Source organism: Phoca vitulina, unplaced genomic scaffold, assembly GCF_004348235.1.
Source record: "Phoca vitulina isolate PV1807 unplaced genomic scaffold, GSC_HSeal_1.0 scaffold10, whole genome shotgun sequence".
In the NCBI taxonomy this organism is placed as follows: Eukaryota; Metazoa; Chordata; class Mammalia; order Carnivora; family Phocidae; genus Phoca; species Phoca vitulina.
The window spans coordinates 24,711,999-24,737,823 of NW_022589713.1; the positions used below are offsets into that span (position 1 = coordinate 24,711,999).

General features: G+C 39.8%; 1 protein-coding gene across 2 annotated transcripts in view; it reads left to right on the forward strand.

The window, feature by feature from the left end:
- The window catches only part of CPNE4 (copine 4), a 479,148-nt gene that overhangs the window by 322,661 nt on the left and 130,662 nt on the right, over positions 1-25,825 (forward strand). For both annotated transcript variants that reach the window (XM_032408703.1, XM_032408704.1), the window contains exons 4-5: positions 15,391-15,462; positions 21,699-21,773. In XM_032408703.1, coding sequence (XP_032264594.1) covers positions 15,391-15,462; positions 21,699-21,773 — 147 coding nt within the window. The remainder of the gene's footprint in view (positions 1-15,390; positions 15,463-21,698; positions 21,774-25,825) is intronic.

The following is a 25,825-nucleotide window of genomic DNA, read 5'->3' on the forward strand; positions in this document are numbered from 1 at the left end:
AGTGTCACCTCCATGTTTTTCTATATTTTCTAAAAGGAATATGTATCACCTCTATAATCAGAAAAAAAAACAATAAATGTTTGTAAAAACGTCAGAGTAAGGCCTATTTACTGACTCCAAAGAACTCATATTCATGTAGGGGAATATGACCCATAAGGATTATATAGATCAACTTCTGAAGAACTTTAGAATGTATAAGGAATTCTACTTTGGGAAGTGTGAGGGCAAGGTTTTGGGACAAGGTATTGGCTGAGGCTGTGCTCTCTGTCAGGTTTTTGAGAGAGCATTCTGTAGATGCTGCAGGTAAAGCCTTAGTTCCCACTCCCCACCCCGTTGCCCAGGGAGGAAGGTTGGCTTGGGTAATCTGATTCTGATCTTTTGTAATACCATTTTTGATTACAGGAGAGACCATGGAGGGCTTGAAGCACTAATAAGGAATAAGTTCAGGACGCATCACTGGAACTGCCAAGAGGTTCTGACATTCCCCCAAAGCCTAGAATCTCCAGTTCAAGTCTAATTTAGGAAAGAGAATATTTTTATTTTGAATTAGCCTGATAAAGTTTAAGGGGAGAAGAAACAGTAACTGCTTGGGTTACAAAATCATTTCCAGGAGTCTTGGTTTCAGATTCAAGGACAAAATGAGGCCGGTATGAATTCATTAACTTTGTTTTGGATGGAATATGAGCCTTTGGGGCTTCTCCATACACGAGGGCAGGTCAGGTGAGGCCGTGAGTGCACTGATTCATGTGCTTCACCCACCCTTCCTTGGCATGCCCACAGGAGACTGAGATCAGCACATATTCCCAAACCAGTTATTAGAAACAAGGGAGCAGAATTCCTCCAAACCTCTCTCTCCCCAGTGAGAATCAAACCCAGAAAATGAATATTACAGTAAATTTGCAGACAGAACTCCAGTAGAATCAGCAAAGCTTGAAATGGGGAGGAAAACAAAAGCAATGTTGAGTCTAGCCAGATCAGTGTGCTCCTAGCCTCTGCTTAACTACTTCCAAGGAGGGGGAATTCATCCTCACATATCAGGTATCCTGATAACCTTAGGGTAACTTATGACTGCATTTGCCCAGGCCATCCTAGTTTTTACCTATTGTCGTGATTTAATTGTTAACACTGTCCCCTTTCATTTTCAAAAGTGTGTCAGTTTAGACAATAGAGTTTATGGTGCCTTTATGATAACAAATCGCTTTCATAGCTAACATTTACTAAGTGCTGATCATGTGCCAGGCATTCCTGAGCTTGGTGCTATTGACCTTAGCACCATCATCATTGTTACTATCATCACAGGGCCAAGATTACACACGTGTCCTAAGGGGCAAAGTCAAGATTTTGGATTCACATTCAGAGTACTCAACAGTTCCTCCCGTACCCCTAAGCTACACTACCTGTGGGCTTCCATTTGACAAACTCAGGAAGAAGAAGATCCATATCCCTTTACAGATCTCCCAAATCTTCCTGCTGACTTTCTCATAAGCGGTCAGTTGCAAGGAGGAGACTGATATTCTGGGGGCCTTTTTATATCCCAGGTATCGTGTTACGTGAGGCCAGGATCTTCCCCACTTGACAGATCAAGAACTAGGCTGGAAGATCTCAACTAATTCATCCAAGATCATGCTGACAGCAAGTTGTGGAGCTAAGATTCACACCCGAGTTGATCTGATTTCAGTACTTTCCTTCCCATTATACCACATTGCCTACTACACTGCATTCAATTTCTACAACCCTTTGCAGATTGGAAAAAGTGGATGAACAATTCTCCCTAAATATTATCACCATAAGACTGCTAACCAAGGTCAAGAAGGAAGCAACCTTTTTCACGAGTTGATGAATTGACTCCTATATCTAAACAGTCTCTTTCTCCCAGCTCAGGAAGACCTGTGACATCCATGTGCAAATAGGCACCCTACTCGTGAGTATTTATCTGAAATACTCCTGGACCAAAGGGTCTGAGCGACTTGTAGTGTTTAGGCCTTATCCTTCCCTTGGCATGGACCTATTGTCCATATACCAATTAAGGATAACAATCAGATTTAAATAACTGGTATGTATTCATTCATGTGTTCGTTCATTCATTCATTCATTCATTATTCATTCACTCAATGAATAATGCACTTAATGCTAGCAGTGATCATTTAAAAGCTTATATACATTTATTCCCTCATCCAAATAATTATGTATGAATTTATTCATTCATTTACTGGCCGCTCACTGCATGCCAGATACTCTTCTAGACACTAGGGCATCAGCTGTGAACAAAGGGAACAAAGCTCCATTCTCATGGAGCTTATCTATTCCTACATAATATAATAACAGACAGTAATAGTACTATGAAGGAAAACCCAATAGGATAAGGAATAGAGAGTGGTAGCAAGGGGGCAGATGCTAATTTAGATAGGAGAGTCAGGGAGGGCCATTTCTGAGCAGAGGCCAGAATGATGTATGGGTATAAGCCATGTAAAGAAATCTAGAAAAGTGTTTCAGGCAGAGAGCAGAGCAACTGTTCTTATATAGTACTGCCAGACCCTACGCTGAAAACTTTGCACGCATTATCTCATTTAATCCTCAAAAATCCCTGAGGGGAATGTGTCATTATTTCCTCATTTTCTGTTAACCTCCTGAACCTTGAAGTAACTTGCTTAAGTGCACACCATTTTTAAGTGCAGGAGCCGTGAATTGAACCCAGGCCTCCTGACTCCCAGACAATATCCCCACTGCAACTACTGAGCAGTTGTGTGCCTTGGCCAGTCTGCAACACTTGCCTGCACTTTTTTTTTTTTTAGGTAGGCGCCATGCCCAGTGTGGAGCCTAGTGCAGGGCCTGAACTCACGACCCTGAGATCAAGACCTAAGCTGAGATCAAGAGTCGGACTCAACCAACTAAGCCACCCAGGTGCCCCTGCCTAAACTTTTAATGCAAGATTGAGAGAATGACTGATCCCTAAGAAACATCTGCAAAGCCTGCCTCATCCCTCTGATTTTGTATCTGATTCTGGTCCTTTGTAATGCTTTTGATTACAGAGGAGACCCGAGAGGGTTTGGCGCACTACTAACCAGCAAGTTCAGGATGCCCATGGGTCCGCAAGGATGGGGAGTTTAAATCTTTGTGTCCCCAGGTGCACCAGATATTGAACTGTAATAACTTCTAGAGGCTTTTGCTCCCGAGACCCTCCCTCAGCTCTGTTGCAGGGCCCACATCTCTGGCTCCTCCTCCAGACATGCAACAACTTTTTCCATGTGATATCCTTGTAAACCAAGCAAGAGGGCGCCTGGGTGGCTCAGTCGGTTGAGCGTCTGCCTTCAGCTCAGGTCGTGACCTCAGAGTCCTGGGATCGAGTCCCCGTCAGGCTCCCTACTCAGCGGGGAGTCTGCTTCTCCATATACCCTTCCACCCTGCTCGTGATCTTTCTCTCTCTCAAATAAATAAATTTTTTTAAAAAGCAAGATTTTCCATCCCTCCACCCTATTATTTGTAGGGAATGGTTTCATTGTTTTTCTATACATAAAGGCAAGACAAACCATTTTTAAAACTACTCAGAAATACACAAAAATACTAAAATCATCCTTCATCGCAACATTGAGAGATAGCTAGTAAACATTCTGGTGCATATTCTTCCAAATTTTTTCTATGTATGCACAAACATGCAGTTCTTTTTTTAAATAACCATTTGGTCATTTATACATGCCTTTTGTTGCTTGCTTTTTTCTCATAAAAATATATCATGAACACCTTGCCATGTTAATGTATATATTTCTACATCATCTATTTTAAGGGCTACACAGTATTCCATGATAGCAAAAATCATGTAAGGTGTCCCATATGGTGGGTATTAAGACTGTTTCTGGTTTTCCACAATTATAAACAACACTTGAATGAGCATTGTATTATATATATCTTCATGCCCTCTGATACTGATTTTTTTAGACTAAATTAATAACTGTGGAATATTCGGGTACGCATTTTAAGGTCCTTGATACAAATCGCCAGGTATGTGTGTAGAAACATGGCAGCGACTGCCACTGCCCCGTACAGCCCACAAAGGTATTCTTTTTCATGCATCCTCCATAACACCTCCCACTTTTAATCTTGTTCCTTTTGAAGCCTCAAACAGCACAGGGAAAAGAAGGCCACTGCCCTAAACTGGATGTCACCCCCTGTAGAGGCTCCCTAGCCCCAACTTGAGCAGGGAGGACACAGAGGAGTGTGACCCCTCAGCTCCCTCATGGTCCTGGAGGTGGGGCCCCCACAGGGTTTGTCCAGAGGCTACAGGTAGAATGAGGAAAGGAGACATCACCCTGAGTCTCAGCCTGGGAAGGTTGCCTCACTCTCCAACTGTATCCTTTCTCTCCTTCATAGATTCCCCAGCAGCTCCTGCCCTCCCATTTCTCATCCACACACTGGAGACTCCCAGCTCAGGCCTCTCCCTTGAACCCCAGACTCATGTGTTCAACCCTATCTAGATAGTAATTCCACTCAGATGACTCACAGACATCTCAGACTCCACAGCTCCAACCAAGTTCACCACCTCCTTTTGCTCTCCCTGCCCCTCCTCTGCTGTGCCCCATTCAGGGAATGGCACCTCCATCCTCCCAGATGGGGAGACCCCAAACCTGGGAGTCTTCCCTCGTGCCACTCACTCTCAGTGCCCCACAGCCTTCCCATCAATCAGTCACAAAGCCCCATCAATTCAGTGTGTTAAGTATCTTTATTATCCACCCCCTTCTCTGTCTACTGCCACGACCCCTGTCTAAGCCAGTTAATGACTATAATTATCTCTATGTGGGGATTGATAGGATAGGAGAGCAAAGAGGAGAAAGGAACGTTTTCTAAGCACCAGGACTTGCCTGATGCTGAGAGGTTGTTAATACTCATTATGTACATGATAAGCCAACAGAGTAGATAATATCACCATTTTACGGAAAAGGAAACTGAGGCTCAGAGAGGTTAACCTGCCTGGTCCCACACCAGACTCAGCCATCGGAGCCTCATATGTGATTATATAGCAAAAACGAAGCTAGGGGACCAGTTGAGTGGCTCTTGCAGTGGTTGAGAGGGAACTCCCTCCATGGTAAGCTCCTTGAGGGAAAGGAGTGAGTATGAATCACTTTGCATATCTGGTAGGGTTTAGCACAGGGCCTGCTTCTGTCATTTTTGGGAGGCAGAAGAGTGTAGCAGTTAAGGGAATGGAACTGGACTGACTAGATTCAAATCCCAGCTCTGCTGCTTCCTGGCTGTGAGACCTTGAGCAGGTTACCTAGCCTCTCTGTACTGGGCTAAATGGTGGCCCCCCAGAAGATATGTCTACATCCTAACTCCATAACCTGTGACTGTGACCTTATTTAGACAAAGAGTCTTTGCAGATCTAATTAAGTAAAGGATCTCAAGATGAGGAGATCATCGTGGATTATCCAGGTGGGCCCTAAATCCAATAACAAGTGTCCTCATAAAAGAACTCCGGAGGAGAGATATAGATGGGGAAGGAGAGCACCACATGAAGGAATGGAGTGATGTAGCCACAAATCGAGGAACAATGAATGGCAGGTACCAGAAGCTGGAAGAGACAAGCTTTGGAAATCTCCCTTTGAGCCTCCAGGGGGAGTACGGCTCTGTAGACAGCTTGATTTCAGACCTCTGCTCTCCAGAACCAGGAGATAATACATTTCTGTTGTTTTACACCACCAAGTTTGTGATGATTTGTTATAGCAGCACTACATACTAACACTCTCTATACTCAGTGTTCTCATCCATAACTGCGTGTATGATAATACTTCGTAGGGCTGTCGTGAGAATGAAATCAAGACACATAAGGCAACTTAGAACAGTAGCTGGCACATATTAAGACTCTTGAAGTAGTATTTATTGTGACTCTTTAATAGTTGTGTGACCTTAGTTATCTTTGATCCTCTGGTTCCTTCACCTGGTTGAATGGTAATAAAAATACTCTGACAACCTCAAAGTTGGGAGTTTGCTTCCTTAACTTAGAAATGGTCAAAGAATTTCTCTAATCCTCTTCTGTCCTATGATCTACTAATTTGATTGCATGCCTCACTGGAGAGAAGTCACAGACTGCCAAAGGTGCCTTGTGGAAAAGGTGCCTTGTACCCTTGACCTGACAAAATGTTCTATCCTGGGCACTGGGCTGCTTGGGGAAAGCAGCTCTTTCTCTTTCTCCTGATTGCCATGTAGTATGGTTGCAGGCTGGGGAGGGTAGCCACTGAGCCAGGTCATTTGTGATGAGGAGGAGACCTAACCACCATCATCAGAGGCAAACAAAGGTGGATAATTAATACACAAGCAGTCGTTAAATCCCTCTCTGAAACTCTCTCCACTCCATCCCTTGCTAATGAAGTCAGAGAAAGGGTAAAGCCTGTAATTACATTTGAAGCAATTAGAACCCTGCTTAATAGAAAGCTTAAGACAGGAAGCCCAGCCCAGTAGATCACCCATTGCTCCTGTCATTCTGAATCATTCTCCCCAGTGTTCCTTTTGTAGATCTCCACTGGGGAAGCAAGGGCTGTACTGAATTTACATAAAATGTATGAACACATGCGTGTCTCATGTCCTCTCCCCTGAATGGCTGAGAAAGCTTCAGCATATACCTTTCTTAGTTCCTACAACTTTACCCATTAATGAAAGTCTAAATCTGCAGAATGGATATATTTAAAAGCCCTTTTCTAGAAATCTTTAAAATCTGATCATATCATACTAAAATTGCCTACATTCAATTCTCACTTTCTAGTTCAGTGCTTCTCAACTTTCATGTGCATGCAAATCACCTGAAGATCTCGTTGAAATTCCGATTCTGATTCAGTAGGTCTGGGGTGGGTCCTGAGATTCCGCATTTCTGACAGATTCCCAGGCCATGCTGCTGATGGTGCTGCTGGAGGGAGCCAGATAGGGTAAGTTAGGGAGGATACTCATAAGGAGCAAAGGAAAAGTTCTTATATGTCCCGCAGGTGACCACTTTCCTCCTACACAGCAATTATTGAAAACTTCTAATGTGGATCTTGAAAAAGGAATAAAATTTGCCAACTGAGGAGAGAGGGTATGAGTCATCCTAGGCAGAAGTATGATTTTTAAAATACTCTTTAAAATATTTTTAAAGCTTGCCTTTAGTGTTTAGTGCACAGGAGAGGCCAAAGATCTCAGGAGTTACTCTGTGTTCAGACAAGATTGTGGGTCCTTAGGTCAGCAGCGGGAGCAAGGCAACCAGGAAATGGAGGGAGAGCAGCAAGAGAAAGCTCTTCTAGCACAATCTGTATCTTGAGCAGGTCTAATTTCTACCAGGTGTAGTGATATTGCCCAGAAGTCCTAGGAAGGGAAATGGAAAGGTAGGGATTTCCCTAAAATCAGTCATCACTGAGGCATCATTGCATCCTTTCCTGGACTTTGAACCTGATCATGGGCTAACTCAGTCTGTTAGTTCCCTGTGTTTACAGTTATAAATTATCACAAACATGGTGGCTTAAAATAACACATATTTATTCTCTCACGGTTCTAGGGGGCAAAAGTCTGAAATCAAGGTGTCAGCAGGGCCATGCTTTTTCTGAAGGCTATAGGGGAAAATCCATTCCTTGCCTCTCCCAACCTCTGGTGGCTGCCAGCATCCCTTAGCTTGTGGCCACATCACTCCAAATGTCCATTGCCTTCAAATCTCTCTGCTCCATCTTCATGTTTTCTTCTCTTCTGAGTGTGTGTTATCATATTCCCCACCCCTGATTCTCTCTTATAAGGACACCGGGATTGCATTTAGGGTCCACCCAAATAATCCAGGATAATCTTCCCATTTTAAGATCCTTAATTACAACTGCAAAGACTTTTTTGCCATATAAGGCAATATACAGAGGTTTTAGGCATTAGGATATGAATATCTTTTGAGGGGGGGATCATTTTTTACCTACCATAAGCCAACATTGCTGAAGCACCTTGTGTCAGAGTGCAAAGCCCCCAAGAGCCTAGTCTCTCTAAATTAAAGGTCTTCTTTCTGTCTTCATACTCACCCTCCTCCTCATACTCATTTTATGCCCTTCTGACCTACAGTGTTCTCCACTTGGAGTATCATCCCTCCCCTCTTTGACTATTCAGTTTTCTTCCAGAAGCTTTCAGGTCAGAAGTAGTTTCTTCAGAAATGCCTTGCCTGACCTCCTGGACCAGGCCAGTCTTCCTTCATGGCATGACTCTGCTTCTCCTTGCAGAGTTGGAATTTGACCTGTGTATTGTGTGGCTATTTCTGGGAGGGCAGTGCCCCTGCCTGCCTTGTATCTTCACTATATTTTCAATGCCCAGCACATTATATTCAATACATATTTATTCAATGAAGGAACGAATCCTGGCTTCGATTCTTATAAAGTATGTGTATTAGCTTGTTAGGGCTGCCATAACAGAATACCACAGACTGGTGGCTTAAACAACAGACATTTATTTTATCATAATTCTGGAGACTGGAATTCCAAGATCAAGGTGACAGCAGGGTTGGTTTGTGGTGAAGCCTCTTTTGCTGACTTGCAGACAGCTGTGCTCACTATGTCCTCACATAGCCTTTCTTCTGAGTACATATGCAGAGAGAGAAAGCTCTCTGATGTATCCTCCTCTTCTTATAAGGACACTAGTGCTATAGGATTGGGGGCACCCCCTAAATGAGGGGGGCCTCCACCCTCATTTAACCTTAATTATCTCCTTAAAGGCCCTACCTCCAAATACAAGCACTTTGTGGTTTAGGGCTTGAACATATGAATTTGGGGAGGACACAGTTTAGTTCATAATGTTATGTGACCTTAGATAAACTCCTTATTTTCTCCAAGCCTTGCCTCTCTTGTTCCAATTGTCTGGGGGGAAGAAAGAGTGTTGATCATTAAATGACAGCAAAGAGATAACATATGTGAAGCACTCAACAGAGGAAAAGTTTTGGTTGTTTTTCCTAGAAGCAGACAAAGACTGGAGAGCAAGTAGAGAATTTGGGAGGTGAAGGAAAAACCAAAAGGGGAGTGGAGATATGAGACAAGAAAGGGAAAGTAGCCAACAAAGTAAAGGGTGCATTGTCTAATAAATCACCACTGGAACAAGTAGAGCTTCATCCCACTGAGGAAACCCTGGTGCCTCTGTAGAACAAATACCACAGAGTCACCCCTGTCCCTGGGGCAAAAGACTGGGGGATTTCTGTACCAAAGTCCATCAGTCATTGGTTGATGTTCACTGCCAAGAGTGTTACTTTCAGCCTGCTGCACCTGTAGACAACAGGCAAGCATACCAGAGAAAATCTTTAGGTAACAAGATGCCAATGCCAGTGGTTGGAAGCCCGGCCAGGTCTACAGTAGTAAAACCTAAGGAGATCTGGGCATGTCTTCCTCTCTCTGCTACAGTGAGCCATCAGGAAACCTTGGTTGTTCTCTGTAGTGGTGGTCATAGTAATTGCTAGTTTGCAAAACTAGAGATGCTCCTTGACAAAAGGTTCTGGGGCCAAATAAGTGTAAGGAATGCTTCTTAAACATGGTTGTACTCAGGGGGACTCACAAATAAAGCTCTGTTGATGTCTTGCAGTTGAGCTATGAAACTTCTTCTGATCCTGTGATTTCCAGATTTATTTCCACAGTTTTTTCATGCACTATGTACTTACCTTTTAAAAAATAAAAATTCTCTGATACATGCTTTGGGGGTAATCAATTCTGATTTAGACCAGAGATGTGACTGTCAAATATTGTAAAGAAGTTTCTCGTCTGCTCACCACAATAGCCTCAGAACAGTGCCTGGCACAGAGAAGTTGTTCAATAAATGTTTTTTGTTACAACAGAGTCTTAAAGAAATTTCAAAAAAGAATCTGAAGACCTTTTCAATGAAAATAATCTCATGAAAAATGACTGTCTGATCTCCAGAATGACTGTTTTGAAAGACTTTGAAAGAAAGTTCAGCTGAATGTACACTTGTTGAAATATTGGCCAAAGCATTTTTTATTCTCCTGGCTTTCTTACCGTTCATCCAAATGGAACAGTGGACTTTCCTGAAAAATGAGGACCCATGCTGTTAGAATATTTTCCATTTCAAAGGAACGAAGTGCTTCCTCCCCTGATCCGTCTGTAAATACAGATCATGCATGGCACTGATGTCCTTCTGGTCCAACTTTGCTAAAAAAGAGTGTTTCAACTTCTATTTCCTCCCCCTGTACTTCACCATTTTATTGAATGGTAAGGATTGCAGTTATGACCCCACTGTAGGGTAGAAAAGAACCAAATTAGAGGACTTCTATCTTTAGGTCTAAAATGAGTCTCTGATAGGCAGCATATAGATGGGCTTGTTTTTTTATCCATTCTGTCACCCTATGTCTTTTGATTGGTATGTTTAGTCCATTTACGTCAAAGTAATTATTGATAGATATGTAGTTATTGCCATTTTATTACTTGTTTTGTGGTTGTTTCTGAAGATTTACTCTGATCCTTTCTTGTCTTTCTTTCATGTTTTGCTGATTTTCTTTAGTGATACACCTGGATTTCTTTCTCTTTGTTCTTTGAATACTTATTAGTGGTTTTTGATATATGGTTACCATTATGTTTGTATATAACCTCTTCTGCAAATAGCAGTCTATATTAGGTTGATGGTTGTTTAAGTTTGAATCCATTCTCTCACCTCTCCTCCCGACATTTTAGATATATGTTATTATATTTTATATCCTTTTTTTGTGAGTTCCTTGACTGATGTGTTTTACAGAAATATTCATTTTTACTGCTTTTGTGTTTCCTGCCTTTATACTGTCACTTTTTTTTCTCCTTTCCACTCAAAGAGTCCCCTTTAATGTTTCTTGTAGGGCTGGTTTGTGGTCATGAATTCCTTTAGTTTTTGTTTTTCTGGGAAACTATCTCTCCTTCTATTCTGAATGATAGTCTTAATGGATGGAGTATTCTTGGCTGCAGATTTTTCCCATTCAACACTTCGAATATATCATGCCACTGTCTTCTAGCTTGCAAAGTTTCTGTTGAAAAATATCCCACTAGCCTTATGGGTTTTCCCTTGTAAGTTACTGACTTCTGTAGTCTTGCTGCTTTTAAATTTTTTTCTTTATCACTACATTTTGTAAATTTAATTACAATATGTCTTGGTGTGGGTCTGCTTTTGTTGTTTTTTTGTGGGAGTTCTCTGTGCCTCTTGAATCTGGATATCTGTTTCCTTCCCCAGATTAGGGAAGTTTTCAGCTATTGTTTCTCCAAATAAATTTTTTGGCCCCTTTTCTCTATCTTCTCCTTCTGGGACTCCTAGAATATGAATGTTATTACATTTGATGGAATCACTGAGTTCTCTAAGTCTGTTCTCATTTTGTATAATTCTTTTCTCTCTCTTTTTTTTTAGTCTGATTACTTTCCATTACTCTGTCTTCTAGGTCACTAATTCATTCCTCTGATTCTTCCACCCTGTTGTTAATTCCATCAAGCATGTTTCTCATTTCATTTATTGAGCCCTTTATCTTTGCTATGTTATTCCTCATCTCTGTGTTAAGGGTCTCACTCATGCCTTCCATTCTTTTCTCATGTCCAATGAGTAATCCTTATGATCATTGCTTTAAATTCTCTATCAGGCATGTTACTTAAATTAGAGGACTTCTAACAAGTGTATCCTCTTGCCAGGCAGTGCTGGTTGGTTTGTTTTGTTTTTTGTTTTGTTTTATTTTGTTTTTTGCCTCAAATGTCCTCTGACAAGACCTAAGGCCTTCCTGAGCCTGATACAGTTGCTTCAGCTGCAAGAAAGCCTACATGACAAGTGAGATTTGCAACAAATAGCCTTTTCTCTATAGATCACTGGCCCAGCTGGCCATCCCCACCACTTTTGCCCAACAGTCCTAAGAATGGCAACATCATTGTTTGTTGATCTTTATTACAATGAAAAGTTTGAAACCCTAATTATTACTCATTCTTTGGAGCTGAGATGGAGGCGGGGGAGCTGTAAAATAAGTTTGTTTGATTGCCTTCTTGATTAGTCATTTGTATACCCAAATGCTCACTTATTAAACAGGAATATTTCTGGGGAGATTGTTTATCTTCCTAGCATTAGCAAAAGACAGGAGTTGGAACATAATAGCATTCTCCTCACACCCAACAAATGGGAATGTTGGCATTTCTAGATAAGAGTGAGGAAAGAGAATGTGACCATCCAACATCTTGTAAGTTAAGTCTCCCTTGGTCTTGCTTGAAGAATGAAAATGTGGATCTTGGAAGACACAGTCTGTAAAGACGGCGTACCCAGGGCGCCTGGGTGGCTCAGATGGTTAAGAGTCTGCCTTTGGCTCGGGTCATGGTCCTAGGGTCCTGGGATCGAGTCCCGCATCGGGCTCCCTGCTAGGCGGGAGCCTACTTCTCCCTCTGCCTCTGCCTCTCTCTCTCTCTCTCTGACTCTCATGAATAAATAAATAAAACATTAAAAAAAAAAAAAAGTGTACCCATACCCACACCTGGTAATCCAGTGGGTTTTTACAATGCTGAGAGGATGGTTGGGGTCATTTGAAGCCATAGGGGTAGGACACCCATGTGGATGAAGCAATGACAATGGACAATAGTATTTCTGGGGCCAAATTTATTTGAGAAACAGGGTATGTTGCCTTTCTTTAGTCAGATGTTGGCCTGGATGCTGCTTACCAGTGACCCTTGTTTTGTCATTGATTCATGTCTTCCCTATTCCTCCTTGCTGAAAACCCCCTGGAGAGAAACTATAAAGTCTTCCTAATGTCCCTTTCCTGTTCGTTTCCTGTGTTTCCTCTGTGTTTTGGTTCATCTCAAGTTCAAGAATGATGTCTACATTTTTCTAGGAAATGGTAGCTTTTCTAAAACCTGTGATACTCTATGAATTGGAAGGGAGAGGGGATAATGATTCTGACCACAGGAGAAGAACCACTTGAACCTTCTTAATGAGTAGAGTGGGAAATATGAGTAATTTAGATTCAGACGTAATGATAGGAAGGGATGCCAATTCCTTTATCATCTGAAATTTTTTCATGTCATTTTATTGATAGCCAGCTGTGAATAAAAAAAAAAACAACAACTATGTTCTTAATCATTATGCTACACTGCCCTTAACCAAAGCCAGTGTCTTCAGATTACTCCATTCTTGAGGTTTAACTTGATCATTTCTTTTCAGTCTTCTTCATATTTACATATTGAGGGTTAAGCACACAAACATAAGATCCAGGGCTTAAAAGCAAACACATAGAGTCCAAATCCAGCAGTGAAAATTTTCTGAATCTGTTTCATGAGTTCATATACCAGTCAAATGTAGCCAGAGATCAGTTTCTGGAGTCAGACCCATGTTCAAATCTCTGCCACTTCCTCTTAGCCTTGGGGCTTTGGAAAATTACTTAAAATCTCTGTGTCCTATTTCTGTCATCTATAAAAGGAAATTAATAATACCAAATTTGTGGGGAAATAAAATTAGCAATAAAGTGACCACTAAAACAACTTTACTCAATTTCTCATTTCCTTCAGATTCTGTGTTCTCTACCTCATTTTATAGCCAAACTTATTGAAATAATTTTCTTCTTGTGTTTGCTCTGTTTCCTTCCCTCTTTCTCTCTTCTTCAACCTACTCCAATCTGCTTTCTGCCCCAAACCTGAATACGTGTTCTTTGCTCCCCAAATTTAATATCCTCTTTCAGTGTCCCTTATCTCAATGAATGGCACAACCATCTGATCCAATGATGCATTTATCATTTATCATACCTCCTGCTCTCTTCATTTTTAATCCATTTCCAAATTCCTTCCTCTTCTCTCCATTTCCACGACCACCACCACCTCTTGTCTGGACTACTGCAAAAGATTCTGAAGTGGTCTACTCTCATCCACCCCACAACCTATCCATTTATTGTTCCCACCACAGCCAATGCATCTCTCTTTTGTGCTGAGTTATATTGGTTTATTTGACCATTTGGTTAATGCCTTTCTCTGCCACAGAATGTAAGTTCCATTAGGTCAGATATTGCATCTGACTTTGCTTACCACTCTATTCTTAGTGCCTAACACTGAGGCTGGAACAATGAAAGCTAAGTAAATATTTTGGGAATGTGTACTCCTTAAATGGGAGTTCCCATTGCTGTCATTATCATCATTATCTTCGTTGTCGTCATTATCATCATCCATCACCAGGTGATTTCTTACAGAAATACTCTTTTCTCTTCAGATAGCCAATTGAGCATCAGGATCTTTAAATCTGCTTGGCCTAGGAAAGTTCTATGAACTTTTTGCATTTGACACTAGCATAGACAAAATATTTTCATTGCTCTAACACAGAGACAAAAAGATATAAGGATGTCAGAGAATGGGTTTGTATCCCTGCTTTTTACAGTGATCTCCTTTCCTATTCTATAAATCATATGTATGTTGTTACCTGAGCTGCTATATAGGGCTACTCACAACATTGCAACTTGCTCCCTTCAGCACAAGGGCTCTGAGAGAGAAGAATAAGATGGTGATCAAGAAGAAAGTTACATTCGTTTTGTAACCTAATCTCAGAAAGGATACTCCACCACTTTTGTGGTATTCTATTCATTAGAAGCAAGTTATTAGATCCATCCCACACTCAAGGAGAGAGAATTGCACAATGGCATGAATAGGACCAGTGGGAGCCATCTTATATAGAAGCTGTCTACTGCAAGGTATGACTTTGTTCTCCCTCAGCAAGAGCACAGCTGTCATTTGATTAAATCTTGTCTCCTTTGAAAATCATGGATTGCATATCCATCAGGGCCCCAATACCTTGCCATACATTTCTTTCAAAAATGGGAAGGAAGAGCAGGGTGGGGCAAGTTCTGCTAAGAATAGCTCCCAATATAATAGCAACTTTAGTTGTCATTGCATGTTGTGCATTGACACCGAATCATGAAGAGGACCCCAATTACTTCTTTTTGCTTGTCTGGGCATCAGTTTTCTAATGACTGACTTTATAGCTCCCTAATGAATATGTTAAAAACAGAACTCTAGAGATTATAGATATAGAAAGTGTATATTTAGACCTTGGGTTTCTTTTCCTTCCTGTAGCCCACCCCCACTTTGCACAGAGGTTTTAGGGCTAATTTGAGATCATTCTGAAACTTTATCTGTTTTATCAGAAGGTACATATCCAACATTTTCCATCTAATTTTGTTGTAGATGCATCAGATTGAGTCACCTCCTAATTGACTGACTCATCTATAATTTCTCATGCCCTCACTCTCTTACATCACATGCCATAAGAAGAAAGAAGGGAATAACCTGTATTTAGGAGAGTTTCATGGAAAAAACCTTAGAAAATAAATAGACATAGTGTTATAATTTCCAGTAGAGTTGTGAATACAGAATTTTGTAAAGAAAAAATTAAAAAGTAGATCTACAATCATATAACTAGTATCTCCACCTTTTGTTTCCTTTTGTGCAGATTGTTTCCCAGAGAAAACTGTCTAAATCCTTGTTGAAGCATGGGAACACAGCAGGGAAATCCTCCATCACGGTAAGTCCTTCCTTAGCAGCCCTCTGTCCAGATGCCCAGATGGAGCATCTGGTCCAAACCTTACAGTAGGAAGCAAACCCTCTGACTATTGGGAGTTGATGCCACAACTGCTTAGCTATCCAAATTACTCCTTCCCTTCTTGTTCCTTTTTCCTTTTTGCCAATACAATTTTGACCCTTCTACCCCTAGGGAAAAGGTATAGAAAAAGGATTTGAAAGTGAGGCCATTCACTTCTACTAAGCACTTCTGCAGTTAATATGTAGGTTTTAGTGGGGGACAAAGATGGAGTTGTCAAGAACATTAAGAATATAAAATTTCAAATCATCAAGCTGCCTATCCCTGCCTCTCATTTTTTTGAGAATTAAAAATCTGCTCTAATAGCAGTTGGTCCAAGGTTAGGTTTGTTTCCTAAGGACCAGATAGCTCAGCATTTAACTCTCCTCTTTAATATATTAGTTTGGAGTTATGTTATTGTATTTAGTAGCCACTACCCACATGTGATTATTTAAACTTAAATAAAATTATTCAAAATTAAGTAAAAGAAAATATCTATACCTTACACTAGCCATATATCAAGTGTTCAGTAGTTATATGTGGCTATGAATGTGGGGAGGGAACCAGAGATCCAGATTCAGGAAGCACAGAAATCCCCCAACAAATAACCCAAGGAGGTCCACACCAAGACATCTAGTAATTAAATGGCAAAACATAGTGATAAAGAAGGAATGTTAAAGGTTGCAAGAGAAAACTAGGCAGTTACATACAAAGGAAACTCCATAAGGCTATCAGCTGATTTTCCAGCAGAAACTTTGCAGGCCAGTAGAGAGTGGCACAATATATTCAAAGTGCTGAAAGGGAAAAAATTGCAGTCAAGAATACTCTATCCAGCAAGGCTATCATTCAGAATAGGAGAAATAGTTTCCCAGATAAACAAAAATTAAAAGAATTCATGACCACTAAACCAGCCTTACAAAAAATGTTAAGGGGGACTGTGAGTAGAAAACAAATACCACAAGTAAGAGTAAGAAAAATAGGAAGCACAAAAGCAAAAAAAAAAAAAAAGTTTATCCTTAAAAATCAGTCAAGAGAAGCACAAAATAAAAGGATGTAAAATGTGATACCAAACATCTGAAACATAAACAGGAGAGGAGTAAAGAATGAGTTCAAAATTAAGCAACCATCAGCTTAACATAGACTGCTATAAGAAGAAGACATTATATATAAACTGAATGGTAACCAAAAATCAAAAAACAGTAATAGATATGCATAAAATAAAGAGTAAAGAATCCAAATATTTTACTAAAGAAAGCCAACTTTCTTCAAGAGAAGAAAGGAACAGAGAAGAACTACAAAAACAACCATAAAATAAGTAACAAAATGGCAATAAATACACACATATCAATAATTACTTTGAATGTAAATGGACTAAATGCTCCAATCAAAAGACATAGGGTCATGGAGTAGATTTAAAAAAAATAAAGACTCATCTATAGGCTGCCTGTAAAAAACTTATTTCAGATCTAAAGACACATACAGACTGAAAGTGAAAGGACAGAGAAACATTTATCATTCAAATGGAAGTAAAATGAAAGGCAAAGTGACAATACTTATATTGGACAAAACAGACATTAAAACAAAGGCTGTAACAAGGGACAAAGAAAGACACTATATAATCATAAACAGTACAATCCAACAGGAAGATATAAGAATTGTAAATATGTATACACCCAAGATGGGAGCACCCAGATACATAAAGCAGTTAATAACAAACATAAAGGAACTAATCAATAGTAATACAATAATAGTAGGGGGGGTTTTAACACTCTACTTACATCAATGGATAGATCATCCAAACAGAAAATCAACAAGGAAACAGTGGCTTTGAATGACACACTGGACCAGATGGATCTAACAGACATATTCAGAGCATTCCATCCTAAAACAGCAGAATGCACATTCTTTTCAGGTGCATATGGGCCGTACTCTAGAATAGATAACCTATTCGGCCACAAAACAAGTCTCAACATATTAAAAAAGATGGACATCATACCATGCATCTTTTCTGAAACTGGAAATCAACCACAAGAAAAAACATGGAATGCACACAAATACACAGAGGTTAAATAACATGCTACTAAACAATGAATGGGCCAACCAAGAAATCAAAAACAAAATAAAAAAATACATGGAGACAAATGAAAATGAAAATGCAATGGTCCAAAATCTGTGGGACACAGCAAAGGCTGTTCTAAGAGGGAAGTTTATAGCAATATAGGCCCACCTCAAGAAGCAAGAAAAGTCCCAAATAAACAACCTAAACTTATATCTAAAGGAACTAGAAATAACAACTGATACCACAGAAATACACAAGATTATAAGAGAATATTATGAAAAATCCTATACCAGCAAATTGGACAACCTAGTAGAAATGGATAAATTCCTAGAAACATATAACCTCCCAAAATTGAATCAGGAAGAAATAAAAAATTTGAACAGACCAATTACCAGCAATGAAATTGAATTAGTAATGAAAAAACTCCCAGCAAACAAAAGTCCAGGGCCAGATGACTTCACAGGTGAACTCTACCAAACATCTAAAGAAGAATCAATACCTATTCTTCTCAAACTATTCCAAAAAATAGAAGAGGAGGGAGAACTTCCTAATACCACTGATACCAAAACCAGAGAAAGACATTGCAAAAAAAGAGAACTACAGGCCAGTATCTCTGATGAATGTAGGTGCCAAAAATCCTCAACAAAATACTAGCGAACAGAATCTAACAATACATTTAAAAAATCATTCACCACGATCAGGTGGGATTTATTTCTGGGATGCAAGCATGGTTCAATATTTGCAAATCGATGTGATACATCACATCAATAAAAGAAGGGATAAAAATCATATGATCACATTGATAGATGCCGAAAAAGCGTTTGACAAAGTATAACATCCATTCATGATAAAATCCCTCAAAAAACAGGATTATAGGAAACATACTTCACATAATATACAAAAAACCTACAGCTAACATTATACTCAATGGTGAAAAATTGAGAGCATTTTCTCTAAGGTCAGGAACAAGACAGGGATGCCCACTCTCACCACTGTTATTTGACATCGTACTGGACTTCCTAGCCCCATCATCAGACAAGAGGAATGAATAAAAGGCATCCAAATTGGTACGGAAGAAGTAAAACTTTCCCTATTTGCAGATGACATGATACTATATAGAGGAACCCTAAACACTCCACCAAAAAACTACTAGAACTGGGGTGCCTGGGTGGCTCAGTCAGTTAAGCATCTGCCTTTGGCTCAGGTCATGATCTCAGGGTGCTGGGATTGAGCCCCACATAAGGTGCTCTGCTTGGTGGGGAGCCTGCTTCTCCCTCTTCCTCTGCCTGCCACTCCCCCTGCTTATGTGTGCGTGCTCTCTCTCTCTCTGTCAAATAAATAAATAAAATCTTTAAAAAAAAAATTACTAGAACTAATAAATGAATTTAGTAGGGTTGCAGGATACAAAATCAACATACAAAAATCCATGGCATTTTTATATACTAAAAATGAAGCAACAGCAAGAGAAATTAAGAAAGCAATCTCATTTATTATTTCACCAAAGATAATTAAATACCTAGGAAAAATTTAACCAAGGACCTGAAAGACCTGTACTCTGGATATTGAAGATGACACAAACAAGTGGAAAGATACTCCAAGCTCATGGTTTGGAAGAACAAATATTGTTAAAATGTCCATAGTACCCAAAGCAATCTGCACACTCAATGCACTTCTTATCAAAATACCAACAACATTTTTCACAGAACTAGAATAGACAATCCTAAAACTTGTATGGAACCAAAGAAGACCCCAAATAGCCAAAACAACTTTGAAAAAGAAAAACAAAGCTGGAGGTATCACAATTCCAGATTTCAGTTTGTACAGTGAAGTTGTAGTAATCAAAACAGTATGGGACTGGCACAAAAATAGGTACATAGATCAATGGAATAGAATAGAAAGCCCAGAAATAAACCCACATTTATATGGTCAATTTATCTTTGACACAGGAGGAAAGAATATGCAATAGGAAAAAGACAGCCTCTTCAACAAATGGTGTTGGGAAAACTGGATGGCTAAATGTAAAAGAATGAAACTGGACCACTGGCTTACACTATGCACAAAGATAAACTCAAAATGGATTAAGGACCTAAATGTGAGACCTAAAACTGTAAAAATCCTAGATGAGAGCATAGGCAGTAATTTCTCTGACATTGGACAATAGCAACTTTTTTCTAGATATGTCTCCTGAGGCGAGGGAAACAAAAGCAAAAATAAACTATTGGGGCTTCATCAAAATAAAAAGTTTCTGCACAGCAAAGGAAATGATCAACAAAACTAAAAGACAACCTACTGAATGGGAGAAGATATTTGCAAATGACATTTCTGATAAAGGGTTGATATCCAAAATATATAGGGAACTTACACAACTCCACATCCCAAAAACAAATAATCCCATTAAAAATGGGCAGAAGACACTTCTCCAAAGAAGACATACAGATGGCCAACAGACACATGAAAAGATGTTCAGTGTCACTCATCATCAGGGAAATACAAATCAAAACTACAATGAGATGTCACCTCACCTGTCAGAATGGCTAACATCAAAAACACATGAAACAACCAGTGTTGGTGAAGATGTGGAGAAAAAGGAACTCTTGCACTGTTGTTGCGAATGCAAACTGGTGCAGCCACTGTGGAAAACAGAATGGCAGTTCCTCAAAAAGTTAAAGATAGAACTACTCTATGATCCAGTAATTGCACTATTGGGTATTTACCCAAAGAATACAGAAACACTAATTTGAAGGGATACCTGAACCCCTATGTTTATTGCAGTGTTATTTACAATAGTGAAATTATGGAAACAGCCCAAGGGTCCATGGATAAATGAATGGATAAAGAAGATGTGATACACACACACACACACACACACACATGCCTGGAATATTATTCAGCCATAAAAAACAATGAAATCTTGCCATTGGCAATGACATGGATGGAGCTACAGAGTATTACGCTAAGTGAAATAAGCCAGTCAGAGAAAGACAAATACCATGTGATCTCACTCATATGTGGAATTTAAGAAACAAAACAAACAAAGGAAAAGATTTTTAAAAAGGAGAGACAAACCAAGCATAGACTCTTAACTATAGAGAAAAAACTGATGATTACCAGAGGGGAGGTGGGGGTGGGGCTGAAATAGGGGATGGGGATTAAAGAATACAGTTACCATGATGAGCACTGAGTAATGTAGAGAATTGTTGTATTACTATATTGTACACCTGAAACTATTATAATACTGTATGTTAACTAACTGGAATTTTTAAAAATTAATAAAAAAGTAAATACATGTGGCTAGCAGCTACTGTATTGGATAGTGCAGATTACAATACATTTCTGTCATCACATAATGTTCCAATGGGCAATACTGGAAGTATTTCTAAATAAAACCTTAAAATTTCAAGTAAAACTCCAGTACTTGAAACTTTGGCATCTCGTTTTAGAGCCTGTGAGAAAGGTAGAGAAAGTGGTCTCATCATTGTGTAGACAAGAGAAAAAAAAGGTAGAAAAATGTACCAGGAAAATCTGAATTGCTAGGGGGGTAAATTGCCAGGCAGCAAACCTCCTGAGGTCCTTTGAACATTCCTTTTTAACTTGAAAGTGACCGATTCGTTTTTTAAAAAAATGTTAAAGTCATTTTTAAGTGAAAAATGCAAAAAGATTCCCTGTGGTGTAAGTTATGACCACTCTCACAAGCACTTACCTGAGTTTGTTGCTTGAATATTTTAAATGATGCATTCATGTCAAGCTTTTTCTTTTTTTACTTCCATGTTCAATCCATACAAACGGTTCAAAGAATCTTTGAAGACCCCATTGGTGCTCTATAAAGCCGTGGATCCAAAGGCTCACTCCCAAAGTGCACAAACCCAGAGAAGCTTTGGGATGGTGAATCCAGGTTTGAGGTTTGCCTTTGGCCTTTGTTCTTTCCCAGAAGAACAATACCTCATCTTGCCACCTTTACTGTAAGACTGGAGATTTTGCTTCTCCACACATCCCAGAAAAATTTAATCTCCTTCTTCATTTTAAATATTTAAATACTTCTTTTAATCTTGGGTCCTTGGATCAGAACAGTGGCTTCAAAAGCTTCTGGAAAACACTTGAAAATATTTGAAAATTTTTTCTTTAGGTGATTGCAGAAGAATTATCTGGCAATGATGACTACGTTGAACTTGCATTCAATGCACGGAAATTGGATGACAAGGTAAAGTGTTTGGCATTAACCTTACTGAAGGAAGTAATAAAGCTAGCACACAAAGTTTAATCAGATTTCCCCCTGCAGCTGTTTTTTCCCTTTCAATCCACATTATTAAACAGATCAAAGATTTCAGAGAGGTCTGCAAAGTAAGACTTTCCCCAAATTGAGAAGCAGTTGAGAAGGGGGAGGGACTATAATTAAAAAAAGACAGTTTTGTTACACCAAGGCTTCATTTATTCCCAAATGCCCAAGTCAATATGGTTTAACCCCATTGCTAGGGACATTTCATAAGAAAACAAATGACATGAAAGGGAGAAGTGACATTTATGAAGCACCTATATTTTCCAAGCACAGGGTTAAGAGCTTTTCATGCGTTATCACATTTAATCATTCTTACAATTCCCACCTAGCAGGCATTATTAACTTTGTTTTGCAGATGAGGAAATAGATTCAAAGATGAAGTAACTTGTCTAAGGTCACTCCACGTGTTAGTCCAGATAATCCCAGAAACAGGATTAAATATGCAAGAATTTTATTAGGAACATAGGGCGGAAATCTGCAGACCGCAATGCAAATCTGACCATGAGTAAAGGAGAGAGGGAGAAAGGGGTGGGCAGCAGTGTCCTGGAATGCCATTCATCTAAGGAAGGTCAAGCAAGGCCACCAGGGAGTCCTAAGGACCAATATTGGCCAGCAGGAAAGTTTCATGTCCCCCATGCCTGCCTTAATATCCCCTACACATGCAGACACTGGGAGCCTGGCCTCAGTGCAAGTATGTAAAATAAGGGATGTATTTCAGGGCACAGCAGCTGGGGATCTTGGTCAGTTACACTCCCTGTAGTGGGAGGTCTATAAGGCGGTTTTCTTGGCTACCATATCCTGCTAGTAAATGGTTAAAACGGAAGACTCATTTCTATGTCAGTTCCAGGGGAATCTGGCTCCCAGCTGTATTCTTTCTATTATATCTGACAACTTCCACCCAATCACAGGCCATGTTAGTCTTATATATACAGAAAAAGCTCCTCAGTCTCCACCCCTTAAAAAAGGGGGGGAGTGTCCTTTCCAACCTCACCATATATTTCTGATTTCCCTCCAACCATATCCTTAAGTCAAAAACACATCACATTAATAAGTGTATTCACAAAGGACTCTATTTTCCTAGAGCACAACTAGAGAACAGGGGATTTTTGGAGGTGGTACCACATTTTCAAACAATTGGCCTTCAGCATTAGGCTGAAAAAGATAAAGCGATGTATCAGGCAGTTCCCTAAAGTCTTAGGCAGCCGTTTATAGCCTGGTATATCTCATTCCCTTTCACCTATGAACAGTACTCAGACCATTTATGCGTTCATTAATTCATTCTTTTATTTGTTCATTCTTCATTCATCGTTCATTCACTGAACCTTTGTGGCATGCTTGTTATGCATCAGGTGGTGGGGTAAAGACATATTTTAAACCATTCTCACAGCTACAACCTGTAATTCACTGCCTAACTAAGTGAAACATAAATTTAAACTACAAATGATATAAATAATGTTATAGCCATGATGGGATGTGATAAGTGATGTATAACCACTATCTGGAGAAGGTAAATTCATTCTGCCTGGGGACATCAGGAAAGACTTTATCCTTATGAATAAATTATATTTGGATTTTTTTAGTATCCTGAGGAGATTGTGTGAAACTTTCATGAACTGCTACCTTTTGCCATTAGCATGAGCTAGGTGCTGGGAACTGCGGTGTGCACTGATGTCAGTTGGATGGAAGCTTTTAACCCTCACTTCCTGATGGCTGTTATGTTCTTTCTCTTCCATCATCTCCCCAAGTTTTGGAATAAGTCACCAAACTGCTTTGTAGTCTCTTTCCTGGTGCCATTATAAGCCATTGGGTCAGTGTGTAGCAGTTTTAAGCTGCTCAGTTAATGGCTTATAATGGCTTCTTTCTACTTAATAGTCTCTTAAGCACTTCTAATCTGCCCTCTAACTGACTTCTGTTACAGTGCAAGAGGACTTGGGGGTTTGTTAGAGGGCCCATTAGCTCTGACGTGTTTGAACAGTTTCCCTTCATTCCAGTGAGCACTTGCTCACAAAGCTGAAAAACCCTCATGCAGCACTTAATATGGCTCTAGGCGACCATTCTCACCTTTGTCTGGGTTGATTATCCAAGGCCCTGGTCACTGCTGAGCCTCACTGCCCCAAAGCTGTAGACTCCAGGTCATTCATACTGTGGGTATCTTGCCCAGTCTCCTTAGTAACCCAGAGAGGAGCAGGTCCTGTTCAGCACAAAGCAGAGGCCATTGTTCCTCTTTGGACTGAAAGATAAATGGTCTCAGGTGGAAAAAGGGAAAAGTAGCATTAAGGAGCAAGATGATACCATGAAGATCACCTCAAACAACCTCTTCAGGAAACCAAGGCTCAGCAAAGTCTGATGACTTACTCAGATACTACTACTGCTGATAATACTGGTTAATAGGTAATACTGGTTATCTATTGCTGCATAGGAAACCATCTCAACGCCTAGTGACTTAACTATTCTATTACATGTCATGGTTTTGAGGGTCAGAAATTGAGGCAAGATTCAATGGGGCAATTCTGCTTCTTATGATGTTGACAGAAGTCACTCAGTGATACTCAGCTGGGGGAGGAGCTTGTTTCGAGAGTTGAGTCTAGCTTTGCTCACGTGCCTGGCACATGGGATGGCTGAAAGGCTGGGCTCAGCTTGGTTGGTCAACCAGAGTGCCTACATAATGGTCTTGGGTTAGTCACATTTCCCACACAGTGGCTGGCTTTTCCCAGAGAAAGCATCCCAAAAGAACAGAGAAGCTGTGTGGCCTGTTCTGACCTAGCCTTGGAAGTCATGGAGCATCAATTCTGCTGCATTGTGTTAGTTACATGTAAGTCATAAAGCCAGCTCAGAGTCAAGGAGAGGGGAGTTAGACTCCACACCTTGATGGGGGAGTGGCAAAGTCATATTATAAAAAAGCATGTGGACAATGGACATGGTGGTTGTGGACCCCCACAGTTTTTTTGTGATCAGAATCAGAATAAGATAGTACAATTATTTCATGTCACAGCTGGAAAAATAGTTCTGAGTTTATTAAGGAGGACTTCTTTCTAGCTTTTAGCATTCAATGATATTATAGCTACCTATGTGTTAGCAGTTGGACTTATATCTATTAATTAAGAAAATATATCATGACTAAAAGTGACTGAGATAAAGGTCTTAATTTTCTAAATTTTGTTAATTAGTATCATGAGACTAATTTAGATATACATTTGAAAACTTTCAGTATGAATATGTGGGGAAAATACGTTATATCCAATTCAGACAATGGTTATAGGACATCAGGATCCCCAGTCCCCTTGTTATCATTCTGGTAACCTTTAGATATCCAGATATGTCAAGGTATAAAACCCCTGGTCTAATGCCGTTGCCTTCTTTTACAGATGAGAACATTGAGGTTCAGAGATGTGAAATGACTTACCCAAGGCCACACATAAACACACACATACACACACACACAATCAGTGACAGAATGGGACTTAATTGGGTTGCCTAACTAAAATGTAAATTTTTCTTCAGGGCAAAGAGTTAATGAATACATGTTGAATTGGGCTCCAGATGTGGAGGACTTGGTAATGTTCCCATGTATTTCAGGGAAATAGGAAGCCAGGGAGGAAGGAGGTGAGCAGTCCAGCAGTCCTTCAAGTGTTGTCCAAGGTCCCAAGACCCTTTCAGGGGACTACATGAGGTCAAAACTGTTTTCATAATAATACTAAGATATTATTTTCTTAATTCACTCTCATTCTCTCACATGTGTACAATGGTTTTCTGGAAGTGGCATGATGCCTAATATCACAACAGATTAAATGCAGAAACAGATATGAGAATCCTGCTGCCTCCTATTAAGCCATTAAGTTATTAAACTGATTTTCAAAAATGTAAAGGAATGTCATTTTTCTGGCTATTTTTTACAGTTGTCTTCCATTAAAATGCTATTTTTGTTATGATGTACTGGGTTTGTTTTTATATTTTTAAAATGATATAACAAATGAATG